We start from the raw sequence: 24,063 nt of genomic DNA on the forward strand, positions 1-24,063 counted from the left end.
GTTGCGTGAATAGTTGCTCAGGAATGCTGCTCCCACTTGAGGCTTGGATCAAATAGGTCATTTTCCTGTCCAAGTAAATGTCTGGTGGCTTCAATGTTTTAGCGTTTACGGGCACCAATATTGTGAAAACTTATTACCAAATCAAAATGATATCAAATAAAAATTGTTACTCATAAAAAACTAGAAGAAGAAACAAAGACCGGTGAGCCATAATTTTGCCAGTACTGTATGCATTGAAGAAATAGCTTGCATTTTGGTGATGATTGTAGGCCAAGAAATTGTGTGCTACGAGACTCCACGGCCATCGACTGGGATCCACTGCATAATTTTCGTGCTTTTCCAACAGCTTGGGCAGCAGACAGTATGCACCGAGGCCGCGCCAGAACTTCAACAATAGGGACTTTGCTGAACTTTACAATCTAGGTTTGCCTGTTGCAGCAGTTTACTACAATTGCCAGAGGCAGAGTGGTACTAGAGGCAGAAGAAGATAAAGGGCAATGCCATCTATACATTTACTGTTATATGTTACTCGTCAAATATTAGTACGAAAGTGCACACATGGAGACATGTATCATACTACCCTTGGTTAGTACTACATGGTGTGGACCAAAAAAAAAAGGATTTTACTGTATGATGATGTTTTAAGGTCATGGACTTACATAGATCTTCATTAATAGTGAGAAATTATACCATTGTATTGCATCTTGGTGCATATAGTGGGCTAATCTCCATTTGGCATGGGGAATTGCTACTATATAGTAATATAAATTATCTATTTTAGCCGGTACTATGTATGCAATGGGTACGCAAGAACACTAAAGTTGACGATGGTCGACATAGTTTTAACCTTTAATTGGAAAAGTTAATTTGTATGCCGTCTTATAGTCGAGTGATTAGAAGAAATTTGTATGATTTTAGTAGTACGGTAGTTGTCTTGATTTTCTTTTTCTTTCCTGATCTGTACATGCGTACAGACGAATTTGTTGTGTGTGTATTTGGATTGGCTTGAGATTCTACGTTTCTGGAGTGCACAATTTTGCTATTCAAGTTATGCCAAAAAACCACAAGCATAAATAATCAAGTGGTGGTACATTAAGCAAAGAATGACAAGGACTATTGATCACTTGCCGTAAGTGACAAAAATTATTTACATGCCTGCTGCATCAAACTTTAAGGACTGGTTAGATTGCTTTCTGAAATTGCAAGGCAATGAGTTAGCAGAGCTCACTGTGGTGACCATGTGGAGGTTGTGGAAAAGTACGAATCAGGCATTATTTGAGGGCAAGGTTGGTGATGCAATACAGGTGGGCAAGCAGGCTAAGGCATTCTTGAAAGAGTATTGGAAAATTCACAGAAGGCAAGGAACACAGCAATATAAGGAGCATACCAAATGGGTAGCACCAGAACCAAGCTATCTGAAAATTAATGTCGATGGAGCTTTTTCTGAAGAAGCAGCTGGTGTTGGTTTAGTGGTGAGGAATCACTTGGGTCAAGTGGAGGCTGCAATGGCTGCAAGGGTGGACGGAGCTCATAGTGCAGAGCATGTAGAATGCTTGGCTTTTCTCACTGCTTTGGAGTTCGCAAGAGACTTCGGCATTTCGCACTTCTTGCTCGAAGGGGATGCATTAAATATTGTTCAAAGAATTAATAGCAAGGAACCCGACTTGTCTTTGTTAGGCAACTTAATTCATGGCATCAGGTCCATGCTGCTTTCTTTTGATTTCGTTAAGGTTAGTCATGTGAGGAGGACCAATAATGTCCCTGCCCACATTATGGCTAAGTTTTCGTTATCCTTTGAGGGAAGCCGTGTCTGGTTTGTAGACTTCCCCAAACCAGTTGCTGATGCTGCTCTTGTTGATTTGCAATGAATGGGATTTTCTTTATCAAAAAAAAAAAAAAATTATTTATTGAATTCCCAAAACTATAGCAGCGGAGTTCAGGTAATAGTGAAACTTTTATTTTTTTTTCTTCTAAGTTGAATCAATGGAATGAACTGGAAGAAATCAAGAGGAATTTACTAACAAAATTAAGAAAGCAATATTTAAAACAAATAATATAATCAACAAGTGAAAATCAAGCCAAGAATTTGAAGGGTTTCACTCTGATTGATCATTAACTCCTAGAGATCTAGCCTTTTGATAGGTCATAATTTGTTGTTAAATTTATAATTATTCTTCCATTGATTTTAGCCAAATATTGTTTTAACTGTCGGATTCTACTTATATTTGGTATTTGGTGCTAATTATAGGAAAAGGAGCAGAACGTGATTAAAAATGGTAATTTTTATGTTAATTTGATGGTGGTACGTTCGGGACCTACATTCAAGACCAGAAAGTCGGGATTGATATTAGGCAGTTTTCCAATCCAAGTTAAATTCCGAGTTTTATAGGTACTGGAACTTCCCTATTTGTATTGGACATTATTTCCGATCAGTGAGAAAGAGATTGAGTGATAATAGGAAACCATTCATTCATTAGTTTACTTATTCCTAGAAAATAGGGATTTGGCAGGGAGGGGATTCGGTGAAGATTTGGTCGGCAAGGCCATATAACAAAAGAGAAGGCCGGATCCCGCATGAAGGATACGAAGAGGGGAGCCGCAGGGCTCTTCCTTGGAGTCTTTTGTTTTCTCTAGTATTTCTCTTGTCAAAGACTTATGCCGTTGGCTTTGGAAAAATGGTGTGAATTGCTTCAATTGGCCATGCGCAACTAAGTTTCTTTCCTAGTCAAGGATTAATTTGAAGACGCGGTTCTAAACATCTGTGAAATCGAATTATTTTACTTATTTCTTTTATTCATTGGTATTTGTACGTTTTCTGATTTAATTTTTTATGATTATTATGTTATTTGAATGTCAAGGGCCCGATATTTGGATTAACCTAATAATCTACTATCAGATTAAGTGATTGAATCCGTAATTGTTTAATTCATTAACACCAGTGGCGACTAGTGTGATTGGTTTCATGTTAGGGAAACGTATGATCTAAATTAAACAAACCCTTGTAGCGTGTTTGTTGGTTAGGGTTGGGCTTTTCTAATTCTTAATGCAATCGAGGAATTAAATCTTATGGTCGTACCTAGGGTTATTTCTTGGTTAGAGAAATAGTTAACGGTCGTACCTTGACTATTGAAAAAGTAAGGAAATGTTGGTTGTTTATCGCGTGCATGACAACTATAACCAATCTAATAATGAGTAATTGAATTATCTTTGCATCGATGATCAGTTGAATGGACCGTGTCTGAAAAGTTACACTTTTGGCTAGAGTCGTATTGGTTATTGATTAATTTCTGTTTATTTCTATTAGTTGTTTCATTAGTTGGTTAATTAATTATTTTATATTTTCCAAAAACCCCCTCATGCTCTGAACTCTAGAAGAAACGAATTATCCCCAGTGCATGTGGATTTGACCCTGCTTGCCACTGTCTACTAGTTAGTAAATTTTGTCAGTTAATTAATTATGGTATATCGGATTAAGCAAGCTCTTCGGAACCAGGGTGAATCAAGTAACTCATTGCACATCCAGAGTCCCTGCTCCAGTACCTGGAATTGATTGTTGATTGTTTTTTGTGGTAGTTAGGTTTTTATTATTGCACGTTTTTTGTGGTAGTTAGGTTTTTATTATTGCACAGTCTTGACATCTGTCACCTTTAATCAACCATTCGGCCTAAGTCACCCTGAATTAGTAATAACTCGTAGATTCTCTACAGTCAACAATTAGAATGATACACTGTAGTTGTATTCTTATTATCAAACTATTTAGGTATTAACGCAATCCCAAATTAATCCGATAGTAGCTTTAGGCACTAAGAATCAGCTAAAATTGATGACAACCTGTGACACACGCAATCATCTAATCAACACCACAATTCCCTCTAAGGGTTCATAAAAGAGGACAATCAATTACTAGTCTTATTTTCTACATGAAATACTAAAACATAACAATTACATATCACAATTAGTACTTTGGCATGAATATGACACATATAGAGAATAATTCGCGACTTACTCCACTATACATGCATAAACACAAATCAAGATCAAGGAATTGCAGATAGTTAATTAAAAGTTGGAAAGATCAAATCGATTTCACAATACTAGGAGCCATCACTTCTTTCCTTGGCTTGAATAAAAGAACTAGCAAGACATCATCATTGCAAGAGTAAGAGAGATGCTCATAAGTGAATAAAGAAAACTAATTCATAAAATATACTACGCTAATTCTAGCAAACGAAAAATTATAGAGAAAAATTTGTTGCTTCTCCTTTTGACAGCCCTTTCTAACGGCTCTTACTCGTGTATTTATAAGGTCCCCTCCACTAGGGTTTTTAGGGTAGAATCAAGTAGTCAACTTAAATTAGAAGTCATTTGTTTAGTACATGTCGGTTCTTGAGTTGGATTGTGAGACAGGCGCCCATCATAACTTAACTTGTCAATTTAATTGAAATCCGCTTTAAAGTCAAATGGGCATTGTGTTTGGCCCCCATCCTATCACTCATTAGCTGCTGACTTTCTGGACTCAATATTTTCCTGCTAATTGATCTCTTTTTGCATCATTTTTACCACAAGTGCTTTCTACCCTGTCCAACCATAAAAACATATCTAAATAGCACTTTTTAAAAATAATACATGCATAAAATCATAGTGATAGAGGAACATAAAAATATATGAAACACGACACATCAAATATCTTTCATTGATTAGATGAAAAAGTTTGTCACATTGTAAAAGTTAGATCAATTACTAAATGCCATAACATGTGTCCTTGTACCAGATTGAGAAGATGGGAGAGCATGAGTAGTAACTAGAATTGAAGATCTTGTTGACATTTGCAAAATTTTACACTTTTTTTCTTTTAAACAAGTTTCACCTTTAAAATGTGCTCCATTAACCTTTTTTTTTCTCAAACTTTTCCACCCTCCCCATACTATTCCGCCCCCAACTATTGCCCTTATTACCAGGCACAGGATTTGAACATTGAACTTAATAGTGGAAAAGATTCTAAAAATTCTCATCTGATCACTAAGTACACCTCCAGTGGTTACTTGCTCCATTAACTTGCTAGATTGGAAGGATTTTTTTTGGGTTTCTATTCTTTTGTTTATATTTTGTTTTCTTGATTTTCTGATATGTCAAGACCAACAAAAGTTCAAATTAATGTATACATGGATGGGCCTTCTGACCTTGAAACTGGACTACAAATGTTTTAAGCAGTCCAGGTTGTTGCTTGGCCATTGCTGGGCTTTTTAAACTAGTGCTGGGTTTAAGCGGTTCTTGAATTCTAGTTCATGGCCATGTTCACTTTAAGAGAGAAAAGGAAACTATGTGATTATTTTTATTTTTCTCTTCGTCAACGATATCCTTGCAATCTTGCAATTGCCTCTCTAGTATTTCGATTTCACCAAGGTATTAGGTTTATGTAAAACCTGCCAATTGTGGAGACTCTTTACAAAACATCCCTCTTGACTTTGTTAAATAAATTGGTTTTAACTATTTCCAGCAATCTCATTAACAAATCTTTTTTATTTATGAAAAAACAAACTATAAAGGTATTATTCTCCATCCAAATTAATGAATACCAATTTTCATATTATTCTCTTGATTTTGGAAGCCAATTTATTGATTACAATAACAAAAGATGGACATAAGTTTGGGGGGAGGGTTGGGTTCAGTGGTAAGAGGGGAAGGATTGTAACTAAAACGTCATGGGTTCAAGATCTCTCCTTTAACAAAAAAAAAAAAAAGAAGATGAACATAAGTTTTTACACAATAAAATACATATATTAGCTTGATATATAGTACGATAACAACATATAAATGATGAGATTATAATTGAATGATCTATTTGTCAATCTATTTTAATTAGAGTCATTTTTCACTCCTACATGGCATTGTCTATTTAAAGAGAATTAATAGGTTATGGATTGCACGGGTTTTACACATATTGAATCGTATTTGGATTACATAGAATTATAGTAAAATCTTTTTCAAATCCCAATTATTGAAATCTTACATATCCTATAAATTACTTCATTTCATCACTTGATTAGTATTCAAATTTTTCATCATCTATTCCTTAATTTTGAATTAATTTAGTGTAAAAAAGAGAATTAACTACTATACTGATAGATTTTTCAATATTGTTGGAAATTGAATATTTATTGATGAAGAAAAATAGATTGTTGAATCTTTTGTACTTAATTAAATATGAATATATGGTTCAAGACTTATGGTCATTATAAAAATTTAAATTATCTAAAGAGAATGTTTATAAGAAAAAAAAGAATATCTACCAAGGTTTTGATATGATGTACATTATTTGATTTATACTATCATATTATAGAGAAAGTATATAAATAAATTTTTAAAATTTAGTAAATAATTGAACATTTAGAATACGTTAATTTCTAAAGTTAATATGAATGAACATATAGGATTGTTGTTAATTTTTGTATTTAAATTATTGACAGGTGCCGAACCTGTGCAATAATAAATACCTACTCGAGAAAAATACAGATTTTGTATATAGCGGTGAGTGTCGAATCCACAGGGACTGGGGATAATTCGTTTCTTCTAGAGTCCAAAGTATGGGGGGTTTTTGGATTAAATACTAACTAAATAAATTAACTGCAGGAAATAATTGATTAAGAGAAATAATTAAGAGAAAACTCTAGCAGAGGGTACACTTCAGAAATGGTTCATGCACTGATCATTGATGCAGAAATAATTCCAACATTTAGTAATAGATTAGTTATAGTTGTCATGCACGCGATAAACAACCAACCCTTCCTTAATTTCTCGATAGCTAAGGTACGACCGTTAGCTATTTCTCTAACCCAAAAATAACCCTAGGTACGACCGTAGGATTTAATTTCTAGATTGCATTAATAATTAGAAAGGCCCAATCCTAACCAACAAACACGCTACGAGGGTTTGTTTAAGCTAGATCATATGCTCCCCTGACATAAACCCAATTACGCCAGTTGCTACTAAGATAGAGATAACGAACAATTACGGATTCAATTACCTCTATTTAGCAAAATAGCCTATATGAATAATTAATTATTGCGCACTAATCAATCATACATAAGGACTATAACAATTAAAAACAGGAAACACATAAATACCAACAAATGAGGAAGCGATTAAAATAATTTCGATCTCACAGTAATTGTTGAACCAAGTCTTCAGTTGTCCCCTTGACTAGAATTAAGAGGTTAGTCCTCCATTAATGGAGAACAACCATGCGAAAGAGCTAAGAAAAGAAAACTAAAAACTATGCTCAAAGCCTAAACTAAAACTATTGATTGATCCCCGTTCTCTGTACGTTTGTCTCCTTTTTAAAGCCAACAATGACTAAAGCTTCTTATCCCTGTGGTCCCCTGCTGAAATTGAGAATCAAACCAAAAGTGGGGCTCTACCGAATTCCTTGCTTTTAGTTTCCTATTGCCCGTAGGACTCCAATCTCCTAATCAGCAAAGGAAATGCAATCTCTTTGTAGCACCATGTGGGCCCGGTTGTTTGAAATCCCAATTATCTCCAAAAAGTCCCTCATTTTTGTAGTTTTCTGTTTCACTTCCTGAAATTGAGTCCAATACCAAATATAAATAAATATTAATAATTAAAACAATATTTGGCAAGGATAAAGGGGAAAATTAACAATAAAATAACCAACAATTAACACCCTATCAATTCCCCCCACACCTAAATCATGCTTGCCCTCAAGCATAAGAACAGCAATTGAACACCAAAATTTGACAATGGCTATTGCTCTAACTATCATATTGCCAAGATACCCAGAAAAACATATATCAAGCATCACAGTTAAGATCCAAGAAAAATCACTCCGGTTAGCTTCCCAACCACCAATTTTTCCAATTTAAAGCAAACTAATCTAAGAAAAAGGAATGGTTGCTCACATTTATCAGCAAATGGTCCAACTATTAACCAAAATCTCGACATTAAAATCACAAACTGGCAAGCTGACTTATTCACATACTAACCCAATCTTTATTTTATTTTTTCCTTTTTTTTTTTGAATAACAAAAGACTTAGTCTATAGCCCTTAGAGCCTTTTGACGCGAACTCCAACATTTGATAGATGGAGGAGCCCGGTTACTCAGCTCTAATTGCTACGGGACCACGCACTCATAGTAACTACTACCTTTTGACGCGAGAATCGACACTTTAGGTGAAGATCCCCGGTTACTCAGTAGTAACAACTAGTGGAGTACAGTCACCTCTTATTTATGATAACATACCACAATAACTAGAAAATATCACAAAAATAACAGCAGCCAGCCTCAAATTTCCAAACATGGAGAACTAAAATTAATAATTTGACCAATTCACATGAAAAATGCCAACAATCATTCCCTATGCCTAGAAAAGTTAACCAAAAATTGGAAAAGTTAAGCAATTACTGATATTCACCAGAGAGATGTTCCTGAACTCAATCACATCAACTTGATACCTTTTTATTAATAACACTTAGCAATAGCAGAATTAGAGACAACAATCCAACATCAAACTTGGTATTCAAATAAAAAACTGACCACTAGGAAGAAAGAAAAGGAAATAAACGAAAAATAGAACAAATAACAACGAAAATAAAGGAAAAGAAAAAAACTAAAAGCTGAACACCAGAAATACCAGCTGTACCACAGCTCTCCCCCCCACACCTAAATCCGACATTGTCCTCAATGGAGATCATAAAGTAAAGAAAGCGAATAGGACAACTACACTTCCCTGAATACGTGGTGGAAGGTCTCGGGCGGCTATGGAATAGGTGGGAACGGTGGAGTGAAAATGGTGCTACGGTAGTGCGCGGCAGTGAAAGATTGTAGAAGGAAGGAGAGCTCCGACGTGCGTCTTGATCCAGGCGAACTAGAGTGCAACAGAGAACATCAAACCAGCAAATTTCCAGACAATGCAGCAGTTTCAATCAATGGCCGAGGACGTCCAACAATGTGCTTGAACGCAGTCAATTCCAACGAACATGGCGATCAAACAGACTAGAAGCGGTAATAGAGTCTAAATAAATCAACAAATCTCAACAAATGAACCCAATTCTACCCAAAATCGCAACAAATGTCCCCTAAAATTCAGCAAGTCCAGTAATAGCAGGTTAGAATTTAAGCAATAACAACTTAGTCACAAGCTCTGAGCTTTCAATCAAGCAGCCAACCAAGGAGAATGAACAAATGCAGTCAAAATACCCCAACCCGTACCACTGGTGCCTCAGACAGACAATGAAGCAACAAAAAGGATCACCCCAATCAAGAAAATGGAAACTTCAGGCACCTAAAGACTAGACGAAAGTCTCAACAAAGCAGCTATTACAAACAATAAGCAATGGTGGTCCGAATATTAGTCAATGCAGAAATAATGCAACTCAAAATCTCTGCAAGTGCTCCAATGAACTTAGCAATTGAAATCACAAAACCGAATACTCCCCAAACAAGGTACTTAGAGTCAACCAATGGCAATACTAATTCAACAAACCAACCCAGAAAATTACTCAACTAAGGGTGCAATAGGGGTCTCCAGCAGCCAAAACCCCAAATAATGCCCAACAATTCGATCAATACCAGAAAATCACCCCAAACAATGTAACAGTTAAACTCCACGGGCAAGGAACGTCCAACCAATTTCACTCGAACAAACTAGGAGCAGTGTGAGTGACTAAACAAAGCAACAAATTTCAGCAATTGGACACAAATCCACCCAAAATCTCAACAACTGCCTCCAATTGGACAGGCAAATACCCAATTAAACCTACCAAAATAGCACTTGGGCCAAGGAACAGGCAATGGCAACAACCAATGGTTAGAATTCGAGAACAGTTCAGGCACCAAAACTCAAGAATCAAATAGGCAGGCCAGCACAGAGGATTAAGAAATGGAAAGCAGCACTGCAACCAGTACCACTGGTGCACAGACAGGAAAGAATTAAATTCAATGGCAGCAACTCAACCGCAAGAACTTAAACTATAAAATTAATCAACCAGTACCACTGGTGAGTCACAGGGAAAAATTAATCAACCGGCCAAAAATTTAAATAATAGCAGAAAATATCCCCACTATGTCAGCAATTAATCCCAACTCTGTTCAAAATTTACCCTAGAAAATGCCCAAATTATCACCTTCGTTTATCCATCAAGAAATTCAACCACAACTTTCAGAGAGTGAAACTAATTTGGCGGAGAATTCAATACCTCCACCTGTCAAAGAAATTTGACAGGTGGCTTGCGCAGTGTGGACTGGCGGTGGAGCTTGGAGGTGCAGAGGTGGAGCTGGCTGGAGGGCGGCGCGGCGCAGCTGGTTAGCGAAGAGAGGCGCAGCGAGCTCCTGGTGGCGGTGGAGGCGCGCGAGCTCAGGAGGAGCTACGCGCGATGGGAGAGGGAGCCGCGGCGTGCGGCGGACCAAGCTGGAGGAGAACTGTTGGCGGCGGACTGAGCTGAGGAGGAGGCGGTGGTCGTGGAGCTTGGCTCTGCGGAGGCGCGGCGGACAGCAGCGACGGCGAGGAGCAAGGGCCGCGTGTGGCTGAGCACACCTGCGACGTTCGGTGGTGGACGGCCGCGAGGAGAGAGAGATCGAAATGGGGAGAGGTGCGGCTGAGGAAGAGAGGTTGCAGTGGTCATGAGCTGGGTGCCTCGTGGGGAGAGCCAAGGCAGCGGCGGACAAATTAACAATGAAGGAAAAGTGGAAAACAGGGGAACTGCAGAGAAGAAGAAGAAAAGGAACGGAAAGAAAGAAAAGAAAGGAAGAAAAAAGAAAGAAAGAAAAGAAAAGAGAAAAAAAATAGTTTTTGGGTTTTTTTTTTTTCAATTTTTTTTCCGAAAATTGACAGGTGCCGAACCTGTGCAATAATAAATACCTACTCGAGAAAAATACAGATTTTGTATATAGCGGTGAGTAGGGTCGAATCCACAGGGACTGGGGATAATTCGTTTCTTCTAGAGTCCAAAGTATGGGGGGTTTTTGGATTAAATACTAACTAAATAAATTAACTGCAGGAAATAATTGATTAAGAGAAATAATTAAGAGAAAACTCTAGCCAAGGGTACACTTCAGAAATGGTTCATGCACTGATCATTGATGCAGAAATAATTCCAACATTTAGTAATAGATTAGTTATAGTTGTCATGCACGCGATAAACAACCAACCCTTCCTTAATTTCTCGATAGCTAAGGTACGACCGTTAGCTATTTCTCTAACCCAAAAATAACCCTAGGTACGACCGTAGGATTTAATTTCTAGATTGCATTAATAATTAGAAAGGCCCAATCCTAACCAACAAACACGCTACGAGGGTTTGTTTAAGCTAGATCATATGCTCCCCTGACATAAACCCAATTACGCCAGTTGCTACTAAGATAGAGATAACGAACAATTACGGATTCAATTACCTCTATTTAGCAAAATAGCCTATATGAATAATTAATTATTGCGCACTAATCAATCATACATAAGGACTATAACAATTAAAAACAGGAAACACATAAATACCAATAAATGAGGAAGCGATTAAAATAATTTCGATCTCACAGTAATTGTTGAACCAAGTCTTCAGTTGTCCCCTTGACTAGAATTAAGAGGTTAGTCCTCCATTAATGGAGAACAACCATGCGAAAGAGCTAAGAAAAGAAAACTAAAACTATGCTAAAAGCCTAAACTAAAACTATTGATTGATAAGAGTTCTCTGTACGTTTGTCTCCTTTTTAAAGCCAACAATGACTAAAGCTTCTTATCCCTGTGGTCCCCGCTGGAATTGAGAATCAAACCAAAAGTGGGGCTCTACCGAATTCCTTGCTTTTAGTTTCCTATTGCCCGTAGGACTCCAATCTCCTAATCAGCAAAGGAAATGCAATCTCTTTGTAGCACCATGTGGGCCCGGTTGTTTGAAATCCCAATTATCTCCAAAAAGTCCCTCATTTTTGTAGTTTTCTGTCTCACTTCCTGAAATCGAGTTCAATACCAAATATAAGTAAATATTAATAATTAAAACAATATTTGGCGAGGATAAAGGGGAAAATTAATAATAAAATTACTAACAATTAACACCCTATCAATTATTCAGATTTGTATAAATTCACAATAAATTAAAAAAACGTGCTAAGGCATGGGCAAAATTCTAGTGTATAACTAAGTCTTGTCATATAAAAGGGAAGAAATAAAAGTTTACTAGCTCTGGCCTCTTCTAATAACTTGAAAATTAAATGACATACTAAACATTTATGAAATCTTCTTACTTTATTAAACAACTAAAGATATGACAGTATTTTGTAGAAGGCATTTTATCTTTTTTTTAATAGGATTGAATGGATATTATGATTTCATCATACGCACACCTGGAGAGCATCTGATATAATTACTGTAATTAATTGTGCATTTCATCCATTTTTCACTTTACACAAAATCGCAAGGAGTTTACCTTAGGAAGATCATCCGTCACTATAGAAAATTATAGAGGGTTATATGTAATTTGTCCTAAAATTACTAAAACTTTTTGTCCTTTTCCTTTTGCTTGGAGCTGCCGAGAGAGTTGATGTGTTCCACTCTGAATATCTGTAACATCATAATAAACTTGACTTCACTAAAATAAGTTACCGGGTAGCTGCATGTTAGTACAGGAGTTTTAACATGAATTACGTGCATCATTAAAAAAAAAAAAGATAAAATTGCACAAAATACAGATGTAGTAATAATTCACAAAAAAGTAGTAACAATTCACAAATCTAGGAATTTTTATGATGGAATTCTGACGTTGAAAACTTTTCCACATCCCCAAGAAAAGTGAAAAGAAATTCAGAGAGAAGAACAAACTCTAATATTTCTATAAAGCAGTTTGCATGATTCCAGAAAGGTTGTTGAATTAATTCGAAGGATGACTATTTTCCTTCACAAGCTGAGTGAGCAAATCCACAAGCTCATCAAACACTTGATTTTCTTTCAATTTTATTTTCTCACTCACTTCCTTCATCTTCCCCCTCAGATTTTCTCCCATTTTCTCCACCACTACATTTTTTATTACTTCCGCTATCACTTTTCTATCAAATTTCCCATTATGATTTCTCACAACCTCCACTCCTGCACCAATATCCACCATCAACCTAGCATCGAATGGCTGGTCAAAATGCATTGGCATATTTATAATTGGAACACCAAGCTCTATGCTTTCCAAAATTGAATTCCAACCAGAATGAGTAATAAAACCTCCAATGCTTAAATGCCCCAATATTTTTGCCTGTGGTGCCCATTCTTCCACAATTCTTCCCCCATCTCGCGTTCTCTCCAAGAACCCCTCAGGAAGACCCTCCTCAGGCCTAATTCTCTGGCCGTGAGGAAATATTACAGCCCATATGAAATTGACACTGTTAAGCTCCAATGCAAATGCCATCTCTTCCAACTCTTCTTTAGTCAAGAAATACTCACTCCCGAATGCGATGAAAACAGTTGAATGCTTGGTTTTTGTCCCAGGCCATTGGATTAGCTCGGTGTTCTTGTCCTGCTGATCATCATCAACAGGTTCTGGAAACAACGTACCTACAGGCATAATCTTCAGCTTCAAAATATCAGAGAGATAATCCATATATTTTCCATCAATTTCTCGAGCCTTTTGCGAGCATGATGCTGTCACAGAACCTGTTTGGCCTTTCAGTTGCGGGATCATTTTCGTCAACATTAGCTCTAGCATCTTCAGCAGCAATTTGAGCCTTGTGTCGCTCAAAATCTGAAAGATAGATGGCTGGAAAAGGGAATTCAAGACCTGGCTTCACAAACGAATGGCAGAAGTATGCAATATTTGTTACACTTGAAATTGCAAATATTACCGCTGGAATGTTATGGGTTGCAGTCAATGCAGCAGTCCACGACTGGAGAACATCGTAGAATACTAAATCAGGCTTGATAGTCTCTAATACATTGGATTGATCAGGTTTGGCACTGTTCAGGGCTTTTTGCAGGGTGGAAAGGAGATGGGGTGGAAGACCACTGGTGGTGTGATAGTAAGAAGGAAGTTCAGGAGTGTCTGGAAGATGAAGTTCCACAAGTTGAATTGAGGCAGAGTAATTTGGGGTGATCTTTTTCTGGATGAATCCAAGATTGATCGGGGTTGAGCAAATGTACGGAAAAACCTCTACCCGTCAGTTTCTTGGCTAGTTCTAGGTTGAGAGATATGTGGCCATAATCCAACCATGGAAACATGAGGATCTTGAGCTGAGAAGCGGCGGGGTCTTCAGAATTTAATATTTCCTACCACCTAATGTAGGTATACTATGTAAATCACATATATCACTATGAATAAGATCTAAAATTTTTTATATTCTTTCAAATTTTGGAAAAGGATTTCTTGTTTTTTTAGTCAGCATGCATCCTCTGAATTTGTCTTCTTATTCATTGCAATATTGTAACAAATTTAATATTATCATATCATGTATTCTTTATAGTTAACATGTCCAAACCTTTGATGCCATAAAGTCAAAAAAAGACACAAGCATATAAATAGAAATGTATCTCAGAAAAAATCCTCTCTCTAACGTAGAGGCTTTCTCACTCTAAAGTAGCTGTGCTCTCTCTTGGGATAGGAGCTCACCCACCTTTTTGGTGGGAAGGTAGTTCTTTTCAAACTCTTTCAAAATTTGCTTTCTCCCGCACTCCCGGAGCTTGATCTTCCGCCAGTAATTGAACGGGATATTGTTTGATTCAAAGCTAAGGGGGACTTCATCTCTTGGAAGCTAGTCAGTGCATGAAGAAAGGGAGTTCAAGCGTCGCAATCTTCAGCTATGATAAGCTATTGTCTGGACAAGGTGGGTCAGTGCTCTGTTTTTCCCTGTTTTCTTAAGCATATAAGTGAGCAATGATATTTTACCTGTTGTGGTCCGTTATTTCAGCAGGCTCTTTTTTCTGTCTCGATCCTCTTTCTTAGTTTTTCCGTTTGTTTTTTTTTCTGTGCTCTTTTCCTTCTCTACGGTTTGGTCCTGGTCTTTATCTCCTGTGGGTAGAGTGTTTTTTTCCATCTTAGATTTTTCTGAGCATTCCATGGAGGGAGAGCTGTCTGATATATTACAGAAGTTTTCCCTTGAAGGGAATGAGCTGGTAGGACTCATGCTAGAGGGGGAAGACTTTCAAACTGGCGTGAGAGCTTGTGAAAACAGTATCATTGGGAGAGTTTTAGGAGAAAAAGTCATTAATTTCACTGGTATTAAAAACTTTGTGGCTGTGGCCTGGGGGTATCCCAGGAATTTGTCAGTGGTGGAACTGGGACCAAATGTGTTTCAGTTTAACTTACAAAACTCAGAAGATAAAGATAGAATAGTGGAGGGAGGGCCTTGGGTTATAGATAACCAGATGCTTGTACTTAAAAGATGGGTGGAAGGCATTGAAGATGACTATAAAGCTTTCGTGACCGCACCTTTTTGGGTGCAGCTCTGGAATTTGCCAGTTCATTGGTTGTCTAAGGAGATTGGTAGAAAGATAGGGGGAGTGTTTAAGGAAGTTAGAGATGTTGTGATCCCTCAGGTGGGAGGCAAAGAGGGTAGGCATTTGAAGGTCTTAGTTATGGCTGATCTATCTAAACCTCTTCTTAGAGGTACTGTGGTCAGGATAGCAGGAACTGGCAAATGGATAGCCTTCAAATACGAAAGGTGTCCTGATTTCTGTTATAATTGCGGAATTGTGGGACATAGTGAAAGGTCTTGCAAAGATAGGAGATTGCTAGGAGGGAATACTGATGAGAATCAGTATGGTCCCTGGATGAGAGCCGGAAATGTCAGGGTCTCCCCTCAGAAAAAAAATGCTAGAGTCTCTGAACATAGTGATAGACGTTACTGGGCCTTTAGGAATGGGGAGTTGGTCGAGCAGGAGAAAAGTAAAAGGCATAGCAATCAGAGTCTGCTGGAGGTCCTTAAGGCCACTGGCAGTGGTGGGGGTAGTAACCAGGATGGTGAAAGAGAAGGGGAGGATCATAGTATGGAGGGGGTTGTGGGGCTTTCTACTCAACAGGAGGCTCTTAAGGTAGTCTCTCATAATAGAATAGAGGGTCAGGTGATGGGCGACAAGGAGGACTTAGAGTTACCTCGTCTTAATCAAGGAGGGGAAGATCTCCAGCTTTCTCATATAGAGGAAGAGATGGAGGAGGATATAGTTGAAGTAGTGCACAACCAAATCCAGGAGTCAAGAGTCTTAGAGAAAGAATCAGAGCTCGTAGTGTTTCATCAGGAAACCCAAGGTGATAATAAGATGGTGGGGTTACTGGACAGACAGACCAGGAGAACTTTTAGAAAGTTAAAGACTCCAGCTAGAACCAGAAGTCCTCTACAGGTGATACAGGGTAATGCAAATCCTCAGGTGAAAGTGGGGAAGAGGAAGATCCTGCTTAGAGATGAAGTGATGGAGGAAACATATCAGGATATGTGTCAGTGGAAAAAAACCAAACAGTTGGAGGAGCTGTATTTTGAGGGGGATAAGGAAAAGGAGGAGAGGTTCTTCCTTAATGGGACCTCCAGGTGTAAATGAGATTAGTGGTGTGGAACTGCCAAGGGGTGGGGAGTCCCTTGACAGTTCCCCAGCTGAGGGAGGTTAATCACCTCTCCTCTCCAAATATTTTTTTCCTAAGTGAAACTAAGAACAGGAAGGCAGTCACGGATAGAATAGCTAGAAGGTTAAGGCTAGACAACAGTGTGACAGTGGAAGCTATGAATAGAACAGGGGGGATGGCCTTACTTTGGACTAAGGATACACAAATTGTAGAGGTGGTCACTACTGCTTTTACTATCGAAGCTAAGATTGAAGGTAATGAATCTCAGGCGGCTTGGTGGTTCATTGGAGTGTATGCTAGTTGTGATAGATGGATCAGGAAGGAACAATGGAGAGTGCTTACGGATAGAAGTAGGTTGTGGGGGTCTAAATTCCTGATCTCGGGGGATTTTAATGACATTTTGTCCAATGAAGAAAAGTGGGGGGGTGTGTTTAGGGAGGAGAGTAGTTTTATGGACTTTAGACATTTCATTGAGCTGAACAGTCTAGTTGATATTGGTTTTGAAGGCCACCCTTGGACATGGAGCAATCACTGGGACAATGAAGGGGAGATTCGTCAAAGGCTAGATAGAGCCTTGGGTAGTATGGATTGGTTCCAAGATTTTGAGAGTGCTAAGTGTCACCACATTGAGACTCTAGCGTCTGATCACTCGTTGCTTTTGCTAGACACCAATCCAGGGATAGAAAGGAAAAAAAAGAGGTTTTACTTTGACAAGAGGTGGCTCCAAAAAGAGGGGATCCAGCAAGTAGTGGAGCAAGCCTGGAGTAGGGAGGAACAGGGTTCAAAATTGTTCAAAGTGACTAGAAAAATTAGGAATTGCAGAATTGAACTCTTGAAGTGGAGAAATAATGCCCAGACTAACTCTAGGAGTAAGATTGACGGTCTTAAGCAGGATCTTGAGAAGACTAGGAATGCTGGTTTAGCTAACAAAAAAGAGAAATGTCAGGATCTCAAAAGACAGCTGGCTAATGCTTACAAGGAGGAAGAAGCTTTCTGGAGCCAGAAATCCAGAATCAACTGGCTGAGAGAAGGGGATAAAAATACTAAATATTTTCACTCTTTTGTCAAGGGGAGGCGTGTGAGTAATAGATTGAACAGGTTACAAAGAGAGGATGGTTCTTGGACTGTGAATGAAGAGGAGGTAGTGACTGAACTTTCTGAGTATTTTAAGGACCTGTTTACGAGTGGTGGGAAGGATGATATGACAGAAATCTTAGAGGGAATTCCACACTATATTACTCAGGAGATGAATGATAAGTTAACCAAGAAAGTTATGGAGGAAGAAATTCATGATGCTTTGTTCTCTATGAATCCAGAAAAAGCCCCTGGACAAGATGGAATGACTCCTTTGTTTTTTCAGAAATTCTGGAATACTATTAAAAGTGACATCATTTTAGCGATTAAAGCTTTTTTCCACTCAGGCCACATGCTCAAATCAGTCAACCACACTGTTATATCCCTTATTCCCAAAATTTTGCACCCAACCAATCTGAAAAATTTCAGGCCTATCAGTCTGTGTAGTGTGCTATATAAAATCATATCAAAAATTCTGGCAAATAGACTGAAATCTGTCCCGGATCTGTGTATTAGTAAAACTCAATCTGCTTTCATTCCAGAAAGACAGATTCTAGATAATGTGATCATTGCTCACGAGTACATGCATTTTCTTAAAAATAAAAGACAAGGGAAAGAGGGATACATGGCTATCAAATTGGACATGGCAAAGGCTTATGATAGGGTGGAGTGGCAATGCTTGTTGAAAATGATGGAAAAGATGGGTTTCTGCTCTAAATGGATTAACTGGATTCATAGCTGTTTGAAGACTGTGAGTTACTCTTTCAACTGTAATGGTGAGGTTAAAGGCTTTGTGACACCAGAAAGAGGGATAAGGCAGGGGGATCCTTTGTCTCCATATCTGTTTCTAATATGTTCAGAGGGCTTCTCCAATTTGCTAAGAAGGGCTGAGGAAAGCAAAAGAATTCAGGGACTCAAAATCAGCAGACTTGGTCCAGTGCTAACACATCTGTTCTTTGCGGATGATTCTATAATATTTTGTAAGGCTAATAAGAATGAGGCTGTGAAATTATGAAGGTGCTAAATACATATGAAAATGCCTCGGGACAGTTAGTCAATCTGGACAAATCAGCAGTGTTTTTTAGTAAAAATGTGGATGATGAGCAGAAGAAGGAGATATGCCTGGCATTAGGAGGAATGGTAGAGGCTAAGCAAGGCAAATACCTAGGACTCCCAATGGTAGTTTCAAGATCTAAAGAGCAGATCTTTGGTTTTGTGAGAGATAATATAAGGAGAAGATGTCAGAATTGGAAGAACAAACTTTTGAGTCCAGCAGGTAAGGAAGTGTTGCTGAAAGCAGTTGTTATGGCAATGCCCACATACGTGATGTCTTGTTTTAAGCTGTCCAGAAGATTGTGTAAAGATATCTGTGCTTTGATGGCCAACTTCTGGTGGGGTGAAGCTAATGGTAAGAACAAAATGCACTGGCTGTCTTGGGAAAAAATGGCAATGGCAAAAAGTGCAGGAGGTTTAGGATTTAAGGATATCGAAGCTTTCAATCAAGCACTGTTAGGGAAGCAAGTTTGGAGGATACTTACTAAACCAAATCTATTGGTTAGTAAGGTGTTGAAAGCCAGATATTCTCCTCAGGAATCGATACTACAGTGTAGTCTCCCCAGAAATGCATCCTGGATCTGGCAAGGACTCATGGGGGCAAGAAATTTAATCAATGCTGGAATAATAAGAAGGATAGGAAATGGAAGGAGTACAAATATATGGAGCCACAAGTGGATTCCAGACACTGGTACAGGGAAGCCAACTACTAGTCGAGGGAATCATTGTGAGCTGGAAAAAGTGGAGGAGCTTATTTGTCAGCATAGGTGGAACAGGAACATCATATTCAGATCCTTCAATAGCAATGATGCACAAAAAATTTTAGCTATTCCTCTGAGTTTAGCTGATAGGGAAGATAGCTTTTATTGGCAACCAAAGGTGGGAGGGATGTACACTGTCAATTCTGGTTATAAATTTCTGATGAAGCAACACAGGATGAGAGGCAGGCGCAGGCAGGAAGGAGCTAGCTCTAGCTATACAACAAGTGATTCGGAGTTAGCTCAGATGTGGAATACACTGTGGAGTTTAAACATCAAACATAAAATCAAATTTTTCATCTGGAAATGCATTCAAGGTGCTCTGCCTGTGAAAGCAGCAGTAAATAGACGAACGGGGGAGGGTGATCCGATATGTAAGATGTGTGGATTAGCACAGGAGACAGTCGAACATCTTTTGCTGAATTGCCCCCACTCGGAAAACATATGGAAGGCATCTCCCATTCAGTGGGATGGAGCAAAGGAGCAGCAGGGAGATTTCAAAAGGTGGTGGCTAAGAATCTCTGAAGCAAGGCACAGGTCAGAAGGGATGGAACACATTGGATTAACTACAAACATCCTGTGGCAGGTGTGGAAGGAAAGAAACAAAAGAGAATTCGAGAATGCTACCTTTGATCCCCCCTTCAAATCTATAAGGAAAGCTCATTTGGAATGGTTAGAGCAGCAGCAGATAGAGTACAAAGAAAAAGGAGAGAGCACGTTTGAAACAGTCCCTAGGCAAGATGCTCAGAATCAGAATTATGTAAATGAAGGAGAGGTGCTAATGGAGGTGAATACAACCACGAAGCAAGGGCAGTTGTTTGTGGGAATTGGAGTCACAGTTCAGCTTTTTGTAAGTAACACGATGATAGGGTGGGCACTGAAAGACATTAGTTCTGGAAACAAAATCCTAGATGAAGCGTTGGCACTGAAGCTGGTGTTGTGTAAAGCTGTACAACGCAAGTGGAGCAATCTTAAGCTGAGATTTTGTAACAAAGAACTGTGGAGACAATTAAAATATCAGAGCCCAGCAAACAGCAAAATGGCAACAGTACTTGAAGACATCTCTCAGTTACAGAGATTGTTTTGCATGTGCTCTTTTGTTTTGGATAGGGAAGAAAATATGATAGTCAGTAAAACACTGAGTGTTGATGCGTTAAGCATTATTGTGGATGAGGAGCGACAGCTTCCTCAGTGTCTTTGAACACTAGTTTGTAGAGTTCCGATCGAGCCGTTGCTCGCACTTGTAATGTAATTTTTTTTTTTACCATGAAAGCAATGAAATCATCTTATCGTTTCGACAAAAAAAATAAATAAATAGAAATGTTATCCTTCTTATTGATAGATAATATATTGAGTTGAATATACAATTACACAAATACCTTTTCCATGCAAACATGCCATCCTCAGAGAGTATAAATTTATCAGTCTCAAAAATAAGTCTAAATCCAAATTATTTGATATTTCCTAACTTTCAACATTCGAAAACCACATTTCTTAATAAACTTTGATTTCATTCACTAATTCCTACAACTAGAATGGTATTAAAATTTGTCATGTAGACAACGGTGCCATCTTTAACTACTTTCATGAACTTGAAAAATTCTTTATTCTTGCATAGATGTCAAGTAGCACCAGAATCAATCTACAAGTCATCTTCAACAAGATTGATTTCAGAGATCCTTGCGACAAGATCTTTGCTTGTAGTGTTGGAAGAATCTTGCTTCTCCTTCTTCTTTTTTAGAATTTTTTGTTCGGACTTGTAATATCCTTTCTTTTGGCAATAGAAGTATTATCCCTTCTGTTTTCTCTTCTTATTGTTGCTTGATTGTTAGACTGGTTTACTACCTTCGTGCCTCCTTGGGACTGTTTAATTGTCGCTTTTGAACTACATGTACTTTGTTGGAGGAGTCTATGTTCTCCTCTTGGACTTCTCTTCATGGACTTGAGAGTCCTTTTTCTCCGGGATGCAAATTTCTTCTTTTACATGAAGAGATTTAGCAAGACCTTCAAGAGAGATTAATTCTTTCTTATGTTTTAGATATCTCTTGAAATCTGTCCAAGAAGGTGGCAATTTATCAATTATGGAACATACAATTACAGTTTCATCCATATGCAAATTATGTTAATTACAATGATTTAGAAATATTTCTATTTAAGCAAATTGTTCTATAATATGCCAATCATCTACCATTCTATATTTATTTAAAGCAGAAACTAAGAACTTCTTACTGGTTTCTTCATGCATATATATAGCCTCTAATTTGTCCCATACTTCGTTGGCAGTATTGGTGGTGTGGTATATATTGAACAAGCCATCGTTTATGGCATTGAGAATGTGTCTACGGCAGATCTCATAATTATTCTCTCATTTTTATCTCTTCCTCAAGTCATATTGTTTCTCTTCTTCACTGCCTACAGTCAGTTTGGGAGTCGTCGGCACACAAACCACTTGCAAGGAAATTAAGAGGAAGCGAACTCTTTTTTCATTAATTGTATGAAGTTGCCTCCATCAAATTGCTCCAACCTGACAATGGCCCCGTTTGGAACCTGAGTTTTTTGGAAGTTTGTCTAAAATTTTACTACAGTGCACTGTAGAAGTTTTTGGAAAAAATTATTGGTATATGAAAAACTTTTTTTCCCTTTTCTTCTTTTTCTCTTTCTCTTTCTTTTTCTTTCTTTCCTTTTTTCTTTTCTTTCCTCTCTTCTTCTTCTTCCTTCCCCCTTCCCCGCCACCTCTGCCTCCACGTTGAAGAACTAGCAGCCATGGTCCAAAATTTTATTTTCTTTTTCTCTTCCCCTCTTCTCCCTCTCCCTCTCTGCTCCCCTCTCCCCCTCTACTCCCCTTCACCCTCCCCCTCTCCCTCCCGATGCCAGAGAACTTGCAGCCATGGTTTTTTCCTTTTTTTTTTTTGCTTTTTCTCTCCCCCTCTTCTCCATCTCCCTCTCCCCCTCTTCTTTCCTACTCTCCTCCCCTTCCCCCTCCCCCTTTGCCCAATCTGGTCGCGTGACCAGTGACCAGATCTGTGATCTGGTCGTGGAAAGAGGGAGGGTGGCCGGGGAGGGGAGGGGGAGGAGAGGGGGAGAGGGGGAGGGAGAGAAAAAACAAAGAAAAAAGAAAAAACATCACAGAGGGTCGCCGGCGTCAGGAGCTTTCTTGTTGTCTGTTTTTGGGCTACTCCCCGAGCTGCTATTTGAAAGAGAGACGAAAGTTGACTTCTGTAGCACCCCAGTAGAAGAGCATCCCATCTGAGGGCTATCATCCCAGACGTCTGTCATGAGGTTTAGAGTAGATGAGCTCTTGAAAGCTCCTGCATTGCTAGAAGTGCTATTTAAAACCTCTCCCAGCGGCCCATCTAAAATTGAGGGGAAGTTTGGAACAGGTTGGCATTTTCGGAAGGGGGAGGGGGATATGGAGAGGGAGAAAGGAAAAAAAAATTGTTCAGGCAGGCGCCAGAAGTAGCGGCGGAGGTGGTGGCCGGCGATGAAGGTGTGGTGGATCGGGGTGGGGGAGAAAGAAGAAGAAAAGACAAAGTTTTTGTGTATTAGATATTTTGAAGTGTGTAGGTTAAAAACTTTGATAAGTTTTTTGGGGTTCCTGTAGCAAAAGTTGTTAAAAAACTAGTAGCATACAAACTTGCAAAAAAACTGAGGTTCCAAACAGGGAATGTGAGCAGCCAATTCTTTCAATGAACTTGCCTTCACTATGTAGGCAAAATATAGCCTAAAGATTATTGGTAGAAAACTTGAGAAAAATAGCAAAGATGAACAAGAAAGAAAGAGAAATTTCTAATTTTGTGATGAATTTTAAAAAAATTCTACAAAAGGGGTGATTTTGATTGGGTATTCCGTAGGGGGGTCTTCGCATTTTGCGAATGCGAGCTCTGCTGAGCTCGCATTCGCAAAATGCGAGCTCTGCTTATTGAGCTCGCATTCCACGAATGCGAGCTCAATAGAGCTCACCCTGATATTTTTTTTTTTTGGGCTCTCATTAAATTTTTTCCAGAAAATAGTAAGAGCTAAATAAAATTTTTCAAATAGCTCGCATTTGATAAATTTGACCTCCAAAAATTGTATTTAATTTTTTTGTTAGATTTCGCATTTATAAGTATGACTTTCAGAAAATTAAATTCAAACTTGCTAGAAAAAAAATTTAAAATGAAATTTACGAGCTCCCACCAAAATGTATCTTTTTCAGAAAATGTTGTTTGTTTTGTAGAATTTGCCTTTACTAAAATGCTGTCGGTAGTAAAATCTTATTTTAAAAGCTCTACTAAAATCTTATATTTCGGAGAAATGTTAAAGAAATGTTATTTAAAATCTGTAATTAGCAGAGGAATAAATTTTTTTATTTTAAAACTTGCACGTGCCTAAAGTCATCAAATATGTGTTCTAAAAAAAATCGTATTTCTTTTATATTAAAAAAAATTGGTAATTGTACGGTTGAAAATACGTTATTTTATTATAATACATTTAAATGGTGGAAAAAGTACACATGCATAGTTCTTTCTATTTCATATATCAATGAAAAAATAGAATGAAATTGTTAACATGTAAGGTATTGACTATATTTTATGAATAAAATACTAACTTTTTTTCCTTTTTTATCAAATAAATTTTTTTTATCAAATTCTAATTTTCCTT

General features: G+C 38.1%; 1 protein-coding gene and 1 pseudogene across 1 annotated transcript; one reads left to right on the forward strand and one right to left on the reverse strand.

Annotated features, from left to right (window-relative positions):
• The first annotated feature begins 1,151 nt into the window (after positions 1–1,151).
• LOC113780241 lies at positions 1,152–1,868 on the forward strand. The gene has a single exon (XM_027326051.1). It carries the CDS (start codon positions 1,152–1,154, stop codon positions 1,866–1,868), a length of 717 nt encoding a protein of 238 aa, XP_027181852.1.
• An 11,006-nt stretch (positions 1,869–12,874) lies between these two features.
• LOC113779316 lies at positions 12,875–14,205 on the reverse strand (annotated as a pseudogene).
• Between the last annotated feature and the right edge of the window lie 9,858 nt (positions 14,206–24,063).

This window comes from Coffea eugenioides, chromosome 8 (genome assembly GCF_003713205.1).
Source record: "Coffea eugenioides isolate CCC68of chromosome 8, Ceug_1.0, whole genome shotgun sequence".
Classification (NCBI taxonomy): domain Eukaryota; kingdom Viridiplantae; phylum Streptophyta; class Magnoliopsida; order Gentianales; family Rubiaceae; genus Coffea; species Coffea eugenioides.